Source organism: Takifugu rubripes, chromosome 9 (genome assembly GCF_901000725.2).
Source record: "Takifugu rubripes chromosome 9, fTakRub1.2, whole genome shotgun sequence".
NCBI lineage: Eukaryota > Metazoa > Chordata > Actinopteri > Tetraodontiformes > Tetraodontidae > Takifugu > Takifugu rubripes.
Window position 1 is genome coordinate 6,337,168 of NC_042293.1, and position 17,532 is coordinate 6,354,699.

General features: G+C 46.6%; 3 protein-coding genes across 11 annotated transcripts; 1 reads left to right on the top strand and 2 right to left on the bottom strand.

Moving 5' to 3' along the window:
- Positions 1-703: 703 nt before the first annotated feature.
- pdcd2l (programmed cell death 2-like) lies at positions 704-2,640 on the bottom strand. Of its 2 annotated transcripts, none has more exons than XM_003967226.3 (2): positions 2,108-2,640; positions 704-1,923 (listed from the first exon to the last, which is right to left on the bottom strand). In XM_003967226.3, exons 1-2 carry the CDS (start codon positions 2,577-2,579, stop codon positions 1,325-1,327), a joined length of 1,071 nt encoding a protein of 356 aa, XP_003967275.2. In that variant the 5' UTR covers positions 2,580-2,640; the 3' UTR covers positions 704-1,324. The 2 variants fall into 2 exon arrangements, with proteins under 2 accessions (XP_003967275.2, XP_029697490.1); XM_029841630.1 differs by having other exon boundaries at positions 2,075-2,640.
- A 1,064-nt stretch (positions 2,641-3,704) lies between these two features.
- On the bottom strand, positions 3,705-12,043 carry immp2l (inner mitochondrial membrane peptidase subunit 2). Of its 7 annotated transcripts, none has more exons than XM_029841636.1 (7): positions 11,914-12,043; positions 11,074-11,211; positions 9,885-9,985; positions 9,740-9,745; positions 4,384-4,449; positions 4,171-4,273; positions 3,705-3,932 (listed from the first exon to the last, which is right to left on the bottom strand). In XM_029841636.1, exons 1-7 carry the CDS (start codon positions 11,953-11,955, stop codon positions 3,807-3,809), a joined length of 582 nt encoding a protein of 193 aa, XP_029697496.1. In that variant the 5' UTR covers positions 11,956-12,043; the 3' UTR covers positions 3,705-3,806. The 7 variants fall into 7 exon arrangements, with proteins under 7 accessions (XP_029697496.1, XP_029697492.1, XP_029697494.1 ...); XM_029841632.1 differs by having other exon boundaries at positions 3,705-3,952; XM_029841634.1 differs by having other exon boundaries at positions 3,705-3,952; positions 11,910-11,978.
- A 1,826-nt stretch (positions 12,044-13,869) lies between these two features.
- Positions 13,870-17,491, top strand: znf277 (zinc finger protein 277). Of its 2 annotated transcripts, none has more exons than XM_029841626.1 (12): positions 13,870-13,975; positions 14,749-14,962; positions 15,042-15,130; positions 15,244-15,326; positions 15,483-15,583; positions 15,894-16,004; positions 16,107-16,239; positions 16,313-16,383; positions 16,446-16,542; positions 16,789-16,831; positions 16,913-17,087; positions 17,255-17,491. In XM_029841626.1, exons 1-12 carry the CDS (start codon positions 13,948-13,950, stop codon positions 17,436-17,438), a joined length of 1,329 nt encoding a protein of 442 aa, XP_029697486.1. In that variant the 5' UTR covers positions 13,870-13,947; the 3' UTR covers positions 17,439-17,491. The 2 variants fall into 2 exon arrangements, with proteins under 2 accessions (XP_029697486.1, XP_011605326.1); XM_011607024.2 differs by having other exon boundaries at positions 15,492-15,583; positions 17,255-17,438.
- Positions 17,492-17,532: the final 41 nt, after the last annotated feature.

Sequence of the window (17,532 nt, forward strand, 5' to 3'; positions counted from 1 at the left end):
GACAATCGAGCTGCTTGGTGTGTGTTGGAGACACGTGGGACCTTCTCAGGCCTTTGTGATAGAATATGCTCCTGCTCGCTTTGTCCAGGCCTGATGAAAAATGCATCCCTGCAGAGGCAACACAGCAGATGGCCTGGAAACACACGTTCCTTTGATTCTGCTCCTCTCTGACCAGCAGCCCAACAAGAAGTGCAGCCACTTCTTTAAAAGCTCTTCAACTTTTGTTTTCCACCATCTCCATCCACACAAAAAACACCTGGAGAGGGGCCCAGTGCTGCTGCCAATCCACAAATATCTGGAGCCTTAGGAAAATCACAGAAAACCAGGAAGAAGTCCACTTGATGGCAACGCCACCATGTTAGCATGATGGCGGAATAATGTCAAGCAGACAGAGAGAAAGACAAAACATCTAGCCAAAAGCTGTTCTGTGATACCATCACTGGGGGGAGGGGGGGGGGGGGGCACAGAGCACACTCCAACACCGACAGTTTTATAGCCGGCAGTCTCCAAAAGCACCCGACCAGGATGGAGAACTGGTTTCTGTCAACCAAAGTGCCACCGCTGCCCCCACAACTTTCTGTGGTACTGCAGTGATCAGGCAGGAACTTCTGTGTCCCTCAGAGCAGAAACATGACAAATTTGAAAATCCAAATGAAAATTCCTGTTTTTTAAAATTCACTTCTTTGGCCGATACATCAGTTGATGTTTTCAGGTAACATTTATTGACAGATGTTCTCTGCCAACTTAAATAGATCTGATCAGTGTATCAGGTGGATCCTGACATGGAACCAGCCGACTCTTTAAGCCAGTCAGATCCAGAATATTACCCATATTTCTCCTGTCAGCCAGGATGTCCTGGACACTGAGAATCTGCTGAACAATGAAGAATTTGAGCATGTGATTCGATAAATTCACTTGTCAGATGCTCTGTGGAGGCAATTAAATCATTCATCCTGATGGAAGCTAAAACACACACACACACACACACAGCTGCACAACAGGTTTATAATCCGATTTCTTTCCCAAATTACTTTTAACTATCCAACACTGCCCTCTAGAGGCCGACGGGATAATCACAGGCGAGTTGGACTACAAACTTTATTTTGATAGATTGGGATATTTTTCTATTTTAATCTCATATTTCTTGCAGGATTATGACAAAAGTCTTTTAGATGACAGTGTGGTTCCCCGAGTGACTGAAATTACAATAAAAGGATTTTATTTTGGTGATTTTCAGGACTAAAAGATAATCTGATTAAGAAGTTAGTGAAATCTTAACAAAACTCCTGATGAGGACACATCACATCTTTAGAGGCGCAGCCTTTCATCTGAAAAGGTCGTGGTCAGGGTCACACTGGACCAAACACTCCTCCTCCAGGGCAGATTTTGACCCGGCCGTCCAGCAGCTGTTTCTGCAGGTATAAACCAGAATGGTCCCAAACTCTACCTGGCCACCGCTGCCACCTCTGGTCTGCAGCAGACTGACCAGTGCTGGCATCAACTGCAGCTCAAAGGTCCTGGATGCTCCACAGGTACCGCACGCCGACACCATCTGTTCTACATTACACGGTGGCTCTGAGATAAAGAGCGGGCAGCCGCCGCGGCAGTACCGCAGGATCTGCTGAGGACACAACGAGATCTTCTTCATGAACCTGGAGAAAACGGCATCACCGTGTCGAGCCCTCGTCTTCTCATACTTCTCCTCGCTGGCGCCACCGCCACCCTCCAACTCAGCCATCATCGCTCCCTCCTTGTGCTCGTATTCCCTCAGCAGCTGCTGAGCATGCCGCAGCTCCTCGTCCTCTCCACCCAGATCCGATTCATCCACCACACTGATGAAGAGCGAGCAAAGGATGGAAACAGTATCTGGTGCCTCCTCCAGATGCAGCTGTTGCAGCTGGCGGCCAATGTTGACCTCAATGTCTGCAGGAGAGAAATCGGCTAATCGGAACGATTGTAAAAAGATCTAAACTTCGTTTCATTTTAATAAAATGTTCAGAATTCCAAAACAGCCCTGAATATTTGTCTTTATTCTTCTCCCATACTTTTAGGTGAGTCCGAACTCGGAACTCACTGTGATAATTATGTTGGTCTTGGACGAACCCACCTCCTCCTCCTGCGGCCTCCTCTGGAACCAACCCCCCCTCCTCCTCCTCCACTCCTGCCCCGAATCCATCCGCTTCCTCCCCCCACTCATCGGCATCGTCGCACCAGTCTGTTGCCGACAACGGAACCTCCTGAGGCTGCTTCGGTCCGCTGTCTGTCCGTGCCTCCGCCTCCAGACACTGAGAGCGGAGCACTGTCCAGCAGTCCGACCTGCTGCTACACTCGGCGCCTGGACAAGCGAACAGGTGCAGGTTTCTGTGGTAGGGGGAGGCGTCCAGGGGACAGTACACCTGCACTACGAGGACTAAAGGTGCTCTGCAGTGACGGCATCGGGGAGACGGTGGGGAAATGACGGGCAGCCAGTTTGGACGACCCCCGACTTTATTAGTGAGAAAAGTGGGTCGAAACTTGTATTCATCGAGTTGTCCGTCACAGAGTCCGATCAGATTCCTCTCCTGAGTCGGCGAAGCCATCGCTCACATGGAGCGAAATCGTCCGGAAGTGACGTCTTGAGTTCCCTGTCCGGGGACAAAATCCTACCGGCAATAACGGAAGGTTAATTTATAGTAGAAAATATAGAAATAAACGTCGCTACATTTTTGAGGAGAAAGCTGCGATTGTAGTTGAGGGGGGAAAATTGTCAACTAGAAACGGTACATTTTATTGCGACGTACGTCAACTTTCGAGAAGAGTTCCGACCGGAAGTATTGAAAGAAGCAACAGCTGAAAATGATGTAGAAATCTCTGCAGTAAATCAAATAAATTGAATTTTTATCCTTAAAAATGTGTGATGTATTTAACTTTGACTAGAATTCCTAGATACAAATAACTTTTTATAATTTGGTGCCTTCTCAAACCACATAAATTACACTTACACATTAACCAAAAAAAATCTTGCCAGCTTTTCTCCCCTTGCACCTGTAGATTTTCCTGAAATCTCCACCAAACAGGGGGCAGAAACCACCTTTGTCTTGAGTTTGATTCCAGGTTCAATATGCCACGAAGATAATTTAAAACGATCACCTGCTGGACCTCTCAGAAAACAATCTACATGAGCAACACAGCATTTCCTCCTTCAAAACGGTTCTTCAGTTCTAGGTGTTTGCTCTTCATCTGTATACAGGTGATCTGCTGAAGACTCTTCCTGTTGGTCTCAACAATTGAGACTCTTCTGGGTCTCGTATCGGTACCGACAGTGCAGCTTTTTAGGACCCAGCTCCTCAGAACACTGAGGAGGTCTATTTCAAATTAATAAATGGGAGAAGGTTCCTTTATGCTGAGACCCTGCAGGGGTTTCTGTGCTGATGACCATTAGCGGTGCAAACTTTAAAATAGGCAGAAACCTGATCAGATGTAAATGATAAACCAGCAGGAGCTCACGCCTGTCATCACTCAGCTAAGAAGCACTGATGTTTCTGATGCCTTCCTTCCTTTTGCTATTAGTCACCACAGCAACAACAGCATCCTTGCAGCTGCAGTCAGTTTGTTGGCAACAGAGCAAAAGCCAGTCTTTTCGGGTGTCAGCAGGTATGTGAGGTACATATACATGTGTAAATGTGATATAAGCAGGCGGAAAATGCGACGGTTGAGACTCCCAGTTTTAAGCTTTGAAAATTCATCAAAACCTTTTTATTTATTTTTTTATAATTAACATTAATAAAATTATTTACATTGGGGATTGTAACAAGTGCAGAAAGTCTTCATCCCTCCTCTTCCTTGATGTCCACAGGTCCTCTGTTGGGCGGCAGAGACGCTTTGATTCGCTGCCAACGTTTGGGCGGCCAAATGATGTGAGACGCTCGACCATGGAGGAGCCCCACGGACACCTGGAAAACAGCGACAGCGGCTGTGGACCAAAGACTTTCCTTAACAGTGCTAGCAGCCTTTAGCTAACAGTCACAGGTTCAATTCTATCATTAATAATCAGTAATTCATTCAGTTGATTCAATGCTAAATCTGCAGAAACTCAATCCTGGCAGCAGTGATATTGCTCTGTAGTTTGTGGTTCAAGGTTTAGGGTTAGGGTTAGGGTTAGGGTACGTGCGTGCGTGCGTGCGTGCGTACCGGGCCAAAGCTGTTGCTGTCCAGACTGTGTCCGTGATGATCACCTTCGATCCAGAAGTGACCATCAGGGATTCTGACGTAACGATTCTTGTAGCTCAGAGTCCTGCAGTAAAAACAGGATGAGCTCTTTGCATACAGGAGAAGTGACTCACAATCACAATGCAGCAACTTTTTTCCAACAGGTGGTGTCCTGCTGGGGAATTAGCTCCTTACCTGATGAAGTCTCCTTCCAGGCCAATGACGCGTTTAATGATCTTCTGCTGGGGGTTCTTAGGGGACCTGGAGGAACAGAAGAAACCTCAGAAATGATGCACAGTGTGGTTACAGTTAGAGCTGGTTTAGATCAAGTCTGGACCACCCAGACCTCCCCCTGTAGCAGAAACTCCTCCCTTCACTTTCATCCTTTCTTCATTCATCCACCACTTTCACAGAGTGGAGGATCAAACCTGAATGACAGCTCAGAGAGCCAATGGGATTTAATGACACCAACATGGGGGCAGCTCATTGGTCGGTCTCTGGTGATGTGTGTGTGTGATGGATGATCGCCACCAGCAGAGGAGAGAAAGGAAGGAAGAATGACAAACACAAGCCATTATTCTGTCACTCACACACACTCTCTCTCTCTCAGTTGCTGTGGCAAGGAACAGAATAGAGAGGCACACATTCTCACAGACAGGACTGCTGTTAACACACTGACTTCCAAAAAACACACGCACACATATACGCACACACACATTCACAAGCTTCTGCAGCCATGTCAGGACTACCTGCTGGATATCTGCTGCTGCTTCACAGAACATGACAGATTTCACTTCTATTGGTGAGTGTTCATTAGTGACCGCTGTGCATGCGTGCATGCATGCGTGTGTGTGTGGGCTGCAGCAGCACTGAGCAGCTCAGCCTGCTGATCTGACAGCAGAGGGGAATAATAAGGATGGAGGGATGCTGCGGGTCTGTCAGCAGTGGCGAAGGTTTCACCTCTTCAGGGTGCCAGTGCGGGTCAGAAGAAGCTCAACACAGTGGTCACCTCCTGGAACAGCCAACGCCGCACTGCTGTGTTCAAGTCGCACAGCAATCACTTAAAGCCTGAGGGTCAGCATGAGACGTTTTACTGCCGGAGCCCCTTGCTGAGAGCAGAACCTCCACATTTGTCCGTCGTGTCCTTATCTTCTGGTCCCAGAGGATTATAGAACAATTTGCTAATCTCAGATATCTCCAACATGATTTCTTTATTTTTTAGAAATCTGTGAGAAGAAACTCAAGCCTCATGTTACCTAAATGTTGAACATAAATGTGTTGCTTTCTTTAATGGAATGGGGTCATACAGCAGCTTCCTGTCTGCGGGGACAAAAATGTTGGCTCTCAGCTGAGGAGCAAACCCGACTGTTCAGACATACCAGAACATCCCATGTGTCATGGGTGGCTCGTCCAGGCTTCAGTCCCTGACCTCAGCAATGAATCAAAGCATCAATAAGTGCAGTCGACGCCGTCACCTCATCCAGAATCACTGCCAATAGCCACGGCAAGCGCATTCCAGGAGATCCAGCGGGTCAGAATCAAACCAAGCACGCTTGATGTGATCAGTGTCTTAACTTCTCTTCTCTCTCCTCAGATGAAAACCTGCACCGCTGGCAGTGATGGAGGATGATCAGAACGGAAGGCAGAGCCTCTCAGAGCCGCTGAAGCATCCCTGGAGGACAGTTGACCTTCAAGTCCAGCATCTGTTCAATCCTAGGAGGAGGATGGAATCAGAAGCTTCAGCATTCCGCCGTCAGCAGAATCTCCTCGTGGATGGTGACCAATGATTGTTTATTGGTGAAGTCAGTGGCTCCGTGAGGATCGATTCCTGGAGGAATCCAGGGTGAAGGCGCCGGCCGTAGCGGCTTGTTTGCTGGCTGTGGCTGTTCTGGCCTCTGAGAGGGTCGAGCGCTGCCCACTCTCCTGTCTCTGTGAGACACGTACTTGGTTCTCGCCCAGCTCTGTCTGTGCTGAGGCCTTCACAGTGGACTGTAATGATCTGGGCCTGTTGGTGTTGCCGGCCTGGTTCCCCTCACAGACTCAGGTTCTGCTGCTGCAGGGCAACAACATTGCAAGGGTGGAGAACACTCTGGGACACTTGGAGAATGTCACTGAAATTAACTTGTCTCAGAACATTTCCTCCGTGGCAGACGTGTGTCTTGGGTGGCTTCCTGAGCTGTTGTCGCTCCACCTGGAGGAGAATCTGGTCCAGGAGCTGGCTGAAAGCTGCCTGGCCTCACTCCCAAACCTCCAAGAGTTCTACATCAACCACAACCTGATCTCCTTCATCAGCCCCGGAGCTTTCCGGGGTTTCAGCAGGCTGACAAGGCTCCATCTCAACTCGAATCAGCTAAGGATCATCAACTTTCGGTGGTTTCAGCACCTCCCAAACCTGGAGGTACCAATAATGGCAGAAAACCCGATCCTCCAGGTGACTCACATGAACTTTAAACCCCTGGTGAACCTCAGAAGCCTTGTGCTCGCAAAGATAAACTTGACTGAAGTTCCAAAAAACGCTCTAGTGGGACTCAACAGATTGGAAAGTATTTCCTTTTTTGACAACCTGCTCAGTCAGGTTCCTCGAGCTGTGCTGAGCAATGTCCAGAATCTGAGGTTCCTGGATCTGAATAAGAAACCGATTCAAAGGATCCAGAAAGGAGACTTCAGTTACATGATGCACCTGAAAGAACTTGACATGAGCAGCATGCCTGAGCTAGTGTCCATTGACAGCTTAGCTCTGGATAACCTGCCAGAGCTGACCAAGTTAGAGGCCACCAACAACCCCCGGCTGTCCTTCATCCACCCCAGGTCCTTCTACCGGCTGCCCAGCCTGGAGACTCTGATGCTGAACGATAACGCCCTCAGTGTGCTGCACGCCGACACTGTGGCATCGCTGCCCAACCTGCGGGAGGTCAGTCTGCACAGCAATCCCATCCGCTGCGACGGCATCATCCGGTGGGTCAACATAAACAGAACCTCCATCCACTTCATGGAACCCCTAATCTGTGCAGAACCCCCGGAGTTCCCGAGGCCAGCAGTTCCTTCAAGTGCACTCTCGGCAGATGGTGGAAATCTGCCCCCCTCTGATCTCGCCAAGGAGCCTCCTAGAGCAAGTGGGCGTGGCTTAAGGAAGCTCCATGTCCCTCTACTGCAGAGCGTTTGGAGAACCAGAACCACAGATTTACTGGCTGCTTCCATCGGGCCACCGCTTCTTTCCTGGGACAGTTTCTAATAAATACAACCTGCACCCTGAGGGAACATTGGAGATCTATGGTGCCACCGAGCAGGAGGCGGGGCTCTACACCTGCACCGCCCACAGTCTTGTGGAGGCCGATCTGAAGACTGTTACATTAGCTGTTGGAAGCTACGTTCCTGACCCGTTCAAGCAGCCTGTGAACATAAACATCAGGTCCGTCTAGACTCATTCTGTCCTGGTTTTCTGGGAGAACTCCGGCGGTTGGGCTTTGTCGCTCATCAGCTGGTCGGCTTCAGCTGAGAACGGCAGCTCGCCGAGGCCACTGAGAGCCAGACTTCCTGCTGGCGTCACAACATACCGCGTCAAACGTCTCAGAGCCTCAACGCGCTACCTGGTTTGTGTGCACCTCAGATCGGCACAGCAGGAAGTCCATGGTAACTGCATCAACGTGACCACGAGGGAGGCAGCGGCGCCACAGGAGGCAGCTGAGAGCCGGAACAGACTTCTGATGGCTGCCAGTGCTGTGGGCGTCATCGCGGTGGCTGCGGCGTGTTCCGTCATGCACACTGCTCTAAACAGTCAAGTTCTGTAAAAAACAACAACAAAACAAAAAAAAAAACTGGCAGTGGATCAGGCAGAGATACACCCTTTTCTCAGGTTTCCCTCCTTCCTGGAGTTGGGGTCAAGGTGGCAGTGACCTTGATAGACCCAAGGGACGAATCTATGTGAGAACCCTGGTCTTTTCAGTCCAATGGGGTATTTTTAACATCTGCAGGGTGACGTCCCATACATTTTTTTATGTCATCAGTGTGTCATTAAGACATTCTGATTTGTCCACATGCTGCTGCTGCCATTTGTCTTTCTGCCACAATAAACAAAGCAGAGGGTGTTTATTTCAACAAAATGTCCAGTCTGCTGGACAATCAGAGATAGAACTGCACAACAATTTGAATACATAACTGATAAACAATCTTTTTGTTTCAACAATGGCCCAAAAACAGATAAATGTCGGCAGTTATAAACTTGATCTGAAGTCAACAGCGAGTTGATTTTACAGATCTGCTGTTGAACTAAAGACATCAAAAATGTAGCCACAGTCAAATATATGTGAAAATGCCCAGTGTGTGTGGCATTCTTGTATTCGTTACATAATGAGGACCAACGTACACATTTGACTGACAAGGTGAGGACATTGAGTCTGGTCGACAGCATTCGAGCTAACGTACAAACGTGGTGTTCTTGGTGTTTCAGGACTCACCAAAGACAGCTTCTAAACTGAGCTGTATTAACACGTGTTGCTACACATGCAGCTGGGAGCTTTTACTGAACTTTTACTGGCTGGATACTCGTCTCCTTCGTCTCATTGACCTGGAGACGACAACAGATGATGTCCTGACCTTTATAACCGCCGCGAGGATTCACACGAGCGAATGTAAAGAAGATAAAGTTGAGAACAAGCTTATTTATCTGCGGTTGCTCCTGAGGAGGACTCACAGCTTTGGACACGGAGCTGCGCTGCTTCCAGCACTTGCAACCCCTGATAACAGCAAGCGGGAGGGGCTGTTATCACAGAGATTTATGTCCAGCTATTATGCTACCAACATGCTGAGCTGATACCATGGCAATGCAGGAGGCAGCAACTATTGAAACACCCTAAGGACAAATGTCAAGGTGGTTTTGAAGAAGAGGTTCAATGTCCAGCAGGACAACAGGTCACCGACATGGGATGGCTATACGTGTCACATGCTAACTTCAGTGCATGCTTGGCTTGCAGAGTGGCCTGACTCAGAGAGGAGGTGGAGGGAGTGAATCCTGCTGCTCCTGCTATGATGAAGTGATTCTGCAAGTTGGCATCATCAAAGACTCCCATTAAGCCCAGTCCTTCAAACCAGCATGTGTGCATTTCCGAGAAAAATACCCTTCTAAGGTCGTTTTAAAAGGGTTCCCTTATCAAAGGAACACTTCAAACACTCCAATGATTACACACAGATGCACATACACACAAAAAAACCACAGATACACTGAACTGAACAAAGGAGTGTGTGTGTCTCCTCTCCTCTCCTCTCCTCTCCTCTCCTCTCCTCTCCTCTCCTCTCCTCTCCTCTCCTCTCCTCTCCTCTCCTCTCCTCCTCCTGAATCATCTAAGCTGCCAAGCTACCTTCCTGCTATACCATGAGAACAAGTTCTGCACGAGGTTCCTGACAGTCTGCAGCAGGAAGAGGTGGGATTCTCATGTATCAACATAACCCTGCTGAAGGACAGCGGGAGATGGATATGAATTCATCACATCAATGTTCATGATGAGGAGGTACAGGGAGAAGGAGCTCATCCAGAGGGCAGATAGGGGGCACTTACAAGTAGCTGGAAGAGAAACAGGAAGAGGAGGACGATGAGGAAGAAGAAGAGGAAGAGGAGGAGGAGGAGAAGAAATGATGTCACACTGAGGTTGAAGCCTCCAGCTAGCACATGCTAACGCTGAGATAAATTATGTTTTACTCACAGGACGGAGACGATGTCTCCTCGTTGGACCTGATGGTTCCTGACACTCCACCGGTTCAGCAGGACGACATCACCCGGCCCCGCCTCCGGGTTCAGGGAAGGCTGCTCGCACATGTGCACACACACACACAATTAGCAATAATATTAAAAATATAGATTTTTTTTCAATAACTCCAGTAGTTTAAGGTAAATGCTGTGCAGTGTTGGTTGTCATGGTAACGCAAAGGCTAGAACCAACGTTTGGTGTCAAAGAAGTTTGGAAAACTCGACACTTAAAAAATGTTGGTTGTTTTCTTACCACAATTGAGTGGTGAAAAATGAGAAATTGAGATCAGCTATTTCCCTCAATCAATCGGCTTCGTCTTATCAATGAGCGTAAAACTCTTCACCTAAACATTTAAGGTGATCAATAGAACTCCCATCAGCCCCTGGGAGTGCAGCGGCCATTCCCCCCATGTGTGTATAGGTCACATATTTGGAAGTTTGGCTCTTTCCTGATGCTTTTACAGGAAGTGAAGTTTTGTGGTTTAGTTACCTTTAAATATAGAACCTGTACAAAGCTGACACAGCAAAAAAAAGACCTTATCAAAGCAGGTTAGAAACACTTTTCCAGGGACTACACAAGAAGAACCATGGGAGAAACCATGAGAAACATGAGATTAAAAAAACCATGAGATTAAAAAAAAGTTACAGATCAAAATAAAGTCCTCACATGATGTTCCCTCTGAGGCTCAGAACTCAGTTTCCATGACGACAATCTGTCTTGCTGCTTATTGTTCGCCAGTGAAACATTTCTGCCAAGGACCAAACAGGCAGAAACACCTGAGCGTCTGAACACACGCGTTTCCAAACACGAAAGCGCCTTGCGATGTTAGCGTAACGCGATAGCTTGATGCTCACGTCTACAAACACCACTCCTGGGAAGTAAATGTTTTAGACCTGAGCTCGGATGCTTGCTGGATTCTTCTGCAGTTCGCTGATGCGGTGCTGCTAAAATTATTTGGTTTTGTTCTGTTATTCTGCAACATTTAGAAATATTTAGCACATTACAGCATGCTAATATTTGCTAATGGCCAGACACAATCTTAAAAATAGAGCTCGATGTTCCTGACCATCACCGGTGTGATGTCATTCTTTGACTGTGATTCACCCTAAGGTCATCAGAACAAGGGGGCGTGGCCACATCTCACCTGCATTGAGGCCCCCTCCACCCGCGCCACACAGGCAAAACGGTCGAAGACGGTGAGACTGACAGGAACGGCGACGAAGAAACCGCTAACGAAGGCCCGCAGGTAGCGTCTCCCTGTCCTCACCTGCTGAGCCATCACCTGGACGGACAACAAGGAGGAAAGAAGGAAACTTGTGTTCAGCATTAATATTGGGAGTAGATTCAAATAAGATTTACAAATTAACATTCTGTGATTGTTTTAAAATCGCCCCCACAAAACCACAGGATGTCATGTTACCAGCTAGCTATACTTGACCAAATAAGTAGAATGCTTTGGTTTTACTCAAGCTCTTTAAACTCATTAGATACAGTAAGTCCTTCCCTCCGCTCTCCTAACACCTGAACATTGCTCCCTGAAGGCGTCAGTGGGTGTTGCTTCTAATCCCAACAGATTCAACAAAAAGGACTTTAAAATAGATTAGTTGCATGTTTCTGTGTTCACATAAAAATGATAGTTGCGTCTAAAGTTTCCTTTGACAATATATTGATCATTTCTGCATTCTTCCAGCAATCATCCTCAAGACGAGCAGAAAATACAGCTCACATTCTTTTACTTTTCTACTCCAACCTCTTCATCTGGACCAGAGGTCAACAGCTAACAGTTAACACCTGACAGCTAACACCTGACAGCTAGCAGCTAACTCCTGACAGCTAACAACCGCATCGACTTCATAAATACTATCGGGACAGGAAGCCAACGCAGCTGTCGAGTGAGACAGGCGGCAAACAATCTTTTAAATCTTGTTCAAAATCATTTTAAGGCTAAAGTTAAAGACAAAGTTACATATGCTAACATACCTACCAGCAGCGTGAGCGGCGTCTTCCTGTTGTTGTTTGACGTCATCGCGCGCCATGCAACCCCGGGTCGTAAAATCCGCCGATTAAAGAAAAAAATAATCCTAAATTCTTTTTTAGAATATTTGTTTGTTTGTTTGTTTGTTTTATGGTATATCTCTTCATATCATATAAATATTAATTATTGCAGTTAGGGTGTATATTGATAGCTATGATTTTAAACTTTAAAGACATCAATGTTTTATGTGTTATACAGCACATTACTGAAATCACATTTAAAAAGAGCAACTGATGTTGCTGTGGGTGCTTTAAAAGATAAATGCTGAATCATCTTCGGGGCTCAATTAGGAAACAGAAATTATTATCCAGCCAGCACGAGACGAGAGAATACATCATAAAATCTAAAGAACCAGTTCTAGCAGAAGCTTATAGCGTGTGTAGAACTATGAGGCTTATTAACAAGTGAAGACTGTTCTGAAATGTCAATGATGGGGAAAAATGAAGAAAATAAAATGCAAACAGAAGATGAAGCATTCAGAGAGCTGTCAGAGACGTCAAATTTGAGGGTTCGTGTTGTTCAGGCCAGCTGCAGAACTCACAGAACAACATTCAACAAAACTGGATTTACACTAATATTTCTGCTGGAATCTCCATGGAAAAACAGTTTCAGCTTCTCCATAGGAGTTCAGTGACCTCTGAGAGCTTAATAATGAGGTCAGACAGCTCAAAGAGCTCCTGAAGCTCAACAGAACCAAAAGAACCTTAGACCTGCTGAACTCAAAACTGCTCAGAATGTGTGAGTGTGGAGGAGTTTAGAAACTGTTTTACAGCCTCTGAAGGTACAACCAACACAGACACAACAAACACTTCACAGGAAGCACACAGGTTCAGCCCTGGTTCACAGGTGCACCTCTGTTTCTTTATCACCTGTGTGGAATTAGTTGTGTTTCTGCAGAGTGTGTCCATCATTGTCCTCTTCATCACCCAGCTGTACAGAGAGCAGCAGAGACCTCTCAGCTGCTGGCTGACATTGACCCATGTGGGTGGTTCAGCCACATAACGAGAGGGTTGAGCTCTTCCTGTTTAGAAGTGGACTGGATGAACTGTTGCTATGCAACAACCCATCACTGGCAGCATTCAGATCTGAGCAGAGTGGAGAGAAGCTGCATTCACAAAACCTTCTGTGGGGTTTGAGTTGTGTTGGTGCAGATCCAGGCAAACATGCAGGCAAACATGCATGTCATCACACAGGGAGGATGGAGAAGAGATGGAGACAGAAAAGCCACGCTCTTTGTTCTGTTTCTGGTCGAGTCAGGATTTAATCTGGAACCAAGGCAAGAAATTATTGATTTAGAAGGTTTGTTTAATGCCCCCAAAATAAAGCTAAAATAAATAACAATAATTCCTGGTCTCTTTCTGATGGACGATTATTGTATCGTACGAAACATACAAACAAAAACACACATCTTTAGTGACACCCCAAAATTCACAGATCATCCTGAAATGTGTCATTAAGATTTATCTTTAAATCTTATAGTCTTTTTTAAAAATCAATTATCTCATAACAATATCATAACAACAGATTAAGAAATAGGGAAGTGGCACTTCAGTCTGTTGGGAACTGGGCTGAGAAGTGGAGGGTTCTTGGTTAAAGCCTCAGTTCAAACAAAACATGGAAGGTGTGCAGGTATTAGGGGAGGTGCCATAACACCTTCAGAGCACTGCCGAGGTACCTTTGAGCAAGGTACCAAATGCATATTTAGGGGCCCGGTGATGAACTGGTGATTCATCCAGAAGCTGACCTGCCTTTGCTCATTTTGTACCCTCCCTGTGACTCTGAAGGGATAAAGTGGTTCAGAAGACGAGACGAGAAGATTTAGAAACATTTAATCTTTCTCTCAACTTTAAAGTCACTATTGTGTAATTTTTACCAATTAAATGCATCACTGGGCGTTTTCCGGGTGTTCCTGAATGCAGCATAGAAAGATTTCCCGTCCGCTGATTGGCTGCGTGGCTCTGTTTTGGCCACGTGAGACGGAAGATGGCTTCCTGCGCCGGGAGTAAAGAAGGTGTGTTGATTTTAAATCATCAGTGTGGTTAAAACCTTGTTCTACGTGTGATTTCTTGTTAAATTGGTCACACCTAAACTAACCTCCAGCCATGTCAGAACTATTAAATCAATCGATGGAGGCATAACTTTTTGAACTGTTACCAGCTAACAGCTAGCCGGCTATGCTAATATATCATGAACGTAGAAGATAATGACTATTTAGAACAATCGCAGCAACAATATTTCTCTAGATAGACAAAAGTAACAAGACTACAGCACCATCAGCACAGAAAATCTAAGAGATGTCGTGAGCTATTGGTGTGTGAACCATCGAAGAAACTATATACAAATAATGACCATTTTATACTTTTATACTTCAAACGAGGTGTTGAGAGTCAAACTGTTACAGAAGACCACCATGAAAGGTGCAGAATTGGACCGGGACACGCTGAATGGGATGGTTTGTCCATCAGAAAAGCCAGTAAATGACATTTAACCACATGTGTTGTCTGCAAAAACGTTTATGATGTAAAATACATCCTTGATGGTTGTCTGTGTAGATTCTCAATCATCCAGTTCAAAGTTATCCAAGGTAAGTTTTCTCTTTCAACTGGATTTTTTCTTCTCTTGAAGAAGTTTCACCTTCTATCCAGACGGCTTCTTCAGTTCTGAACTTGCTGGGGACGGAGCTTGAAAATATAGCCCTTGTGGACCATTAGCATGCTAATGATCTGGGTGGTCACCTGAGAGTCGTTGGTAGGGTCGTTTCTTGATGGTTGTTTCCACCTTCAGGTGAGGACTGCATCCTGGAGCCCTTGTGTTTCCCAGAGCAGCAGGTCAGCAGCACCAGCACTCCCAGTCTGCAGAGTCCTGGCTCAGAGATGCTGGTGTGCCTGTTCTGCCCTGAATCCGTCCCTCTGCAGCAGAAGGACATCCTCCTCAAACACCTTCTGCTGGAACACAAGCTGGTCATCGCTGACGTCAGACTGATTGCTGACCTGCCAAAGTACAACACGCATATCCTTCTACCTGCACGGAAGCCAATTTGAAATCCTTGACGTGATGCCTTTCCTCTTGCCTCCCAGGTACCTGTCGTACTGGCGGAGCCGCTTCCTGGAGCAGCCGGTCACCGAATTCTGTAGTGTCATCAAGACAAACTCCAACGGGCCCATCGGTCTGTTCACTGACCTTCTGATGAGTTTTAACCCAGCTGCCATTGCAGAAACACTTGTGATAACATCATCAGGACGAGCCTGCTCAGCATCATTCTTTGGTTTGTTTCCACAGAGAAGCAGGAAAATTACTTCCTATTGTGTGACGTCCTGCCTGAAGACCTCATCCTCCGAGAGAGGCTGCAACAGAAACGACTGGTCAGGAACTGACAAAGCAGACAAAACACAATAAAACAGGCATTAATCGAGGTGCCACCTAGTGGCACGTTAGAAGATGAAGACAGGATTGATCAAACACATTTGTTGATGTTCAGATGTTCATTATCACTGTTGCTGGTTCTGAAATGATGTGAGCTTCCACAGGAGGAAGTGTTGGAACAGCAGCAGCTGGAGAGAGAAGACAACAGCTTCCATCATAGCTGCATGTTCTGTAGCGAAGAATTCACTGGAAACAGGTGCTGCACATCTCCACGTCAGAACCGGCTGAACGTGATTCTGCTGCATCAGCATTCAGGATGGAAACGATTAGATTGATTTTGAGGCTGGAAATCCAATATTGTGATTTTAGCAGATGGAGCTGATGTTCAAACTTTGAACATTTAACTCCAAAGCGTGACTCAAGTATTGATGCTAAAATTTATTTTGAGTGAGGATAAGTGAAGCATCCACTGAGGCTTTATTTTGTCAGTACATAATCTGTCCTGCAGGGGTCGACAGGAGCCATCAGAGAGTTTAATCTTGTTTTGATCTCTCACCTGTGTTCAGGTCATCTCTGCTGAACCACATGGCCCGCGAACATTCCTTCAGCATCGGACTTCCGGACAACATTGTCTACTGCAAAGAGTTCCTGGAGACTCTGCAGAGCAAACTGGACGAGTCAGTACACCTGGACTCAGACTGTTACAGTCTCAAAAGCATCAAAATCCAGCATTTTGACAGCGGATGACATATGTTCAGATTGTTTTCCTCCTCTTTCAGGCTTCAGTGTCTCTATTGCGAGAAAACCTTCAGGGATAAAACCACACTGAGGGACCACATGAGGAAGAAGTCGCACCGCCGCATCAACGCCAACAACCGTGAATATGACCGATTCTACGTCATCAACTACCTGGTAAAAACCCTCATCGGGAGGAAACCTTTGGCCCTTGCTGAGTATTAAGAGTTCACTGTCTGTGTGACGTCAGGAGTTGGGGAAGACCTGGGAGGAGGTGCAGAGTGAGGACGATGGCGAGCTGGTGGACGATGGACATAATGAGTACGAGCCTCAGGTCTGCTGTGGAAGCAGATCAAACATCTGACCGTGTGTTTCCTCCTCAGTGATTGGTCGGACTGGCGAGCTCACCCGATGTCGGCGGTGTGTTTGTTCTGCCATCATCAGTCGGAGACCATGGACCTGATCTACACTCACATGAAGGTAGACAAAAATCCTCTAGACAAGGTCAAATCTTAAAACAGTTGCTGATAACAAAGATCTCAGCAGGTGTGAACGATCCTCCTCCAGCTGTACTGAAGAAAACATGAAGATCCAGAGAAGAAAAAGTGTTTTTTTTTTCCTGGTTAACTGTTCCTCATTAGCATTTGCTAACGGTTGTTGTGAGAAGCCCGACAATGGAACCCAAAGTTCAGCTGTATGACTGAACGGTTTCCTCCTTTTTTTTAGGAATCTCACGGATTTGATCTGCATCAGCTGAGGACAGAACTCGGTATGTAACCCTGCACTGAGGGTAAATCACGGCATGTTGGTATGTGAACTGGCTGTTCACACAGCTTCTGGCTCTGTTCAGATCTGCGCTTCTATCAGCAAGTCAAGCTGGTGAACTTCATCCGGCGGCAGATCCACCAGAACCACTGCTACGGCTGTCAGCAGAAGTTTGACTCCAGAGAGGGCATCCTCTCTCACATCCAAACTGAAGATCATGTGATGATGCTGCCGGACGCGTCGGCCTGGGACCAACCACAGTAAGTTCTACTGGATTAGAATTAGAATCATCAGAACCACTGATAGAACTCATCAGAGGTCCAGAGTTTTGAATCACCCTGTAAGTGCTGGCAAATAAAAAGCTACAGATAAATGTTTGTGTTGAAGAGTAAAAGCTGCTGGTGACTCAGGTCGGATCTTTCCTCAGGTATTATTTTCCCACCTACGAGAACGACGCTCTCCTCTGTACGTTGTCAGACAGTGATGATGGCTGCGAGGACAGTCACAGCAAAGACGTCCCTGTCATCGCAGAGGACGTCTCAGAGCTAAGGACGCTGAAACAGACGAGCATCCTGAAGCAGCTGTTGAAGAACAGGAACTCCTGCAGTTAGAACCAGGCCTGGGTCAGAAGTGTTGCTGCAGCAATAAAGAAGGTTTAAAGGAGGTTTTCTTTGGGAATCCCCTTTATTTCAAACATTACTGAAG

Excerpts from the sequence above, each read along its gene's own strand:
- pdcd2l (XM_029841630.1), bottom strand. The coding sequence starts at position 2,579 with ATGGCTTCGCCGACTCAGGAGAGGAATCTGATCGGACTCTGTGACGGA. Across the intron at positions 1,924-2,074 it reads AGACCAACATAATTATCACA|ACATTGAGGTCAACATTGGC; the intron begins GTGAGTTCCGAG and ends TCTCTCCTGCAG.
- immp2l (XM_029841632.1), bottom strand. The coding sequence starts at position 11,955 with ATGACGTCAAACAACAACAGGAAGACGCCGCTCACGCTGCTG. Across the intron at positions 9,986-11,073 it reads TGGAGGGGGCCTCAATGCAG|CCTTCCCTGAACCCGGAGGC; the intron begins GTGAGATGTGGC and ends ATGTGCGAGCAG. Across the intron at positions 3,953-4,170 it reads ACAGCAACAGCTTTGGCCCG|CCGCTGTCGCTGTTTTCCAG; the intron begins GTACGCACGCAC and ends TTTGGTCCACAG.
- znf277 (XM_029841626.1), top strand. The coding sequence starts at position 13,948 with ATGGCTTCCTGCGCCGGGAGTAAAGAAG. Across the intron at positions 14,963-15,041 it reads CTGATTGCTGACCTGCCAAA|GTACCTGTCGTACTGGCGGA; the intron begins GTACAACACGCA and ends CTTGCCTCCCAG. Across the intron at positions 15,131-15,243 it reads AAACTCCAACGGGCCCATCG|AGAAGCAGGAAAATTACTTC; the intron begins GTCTGTTCACTG and ends TTGTTTCCACAG.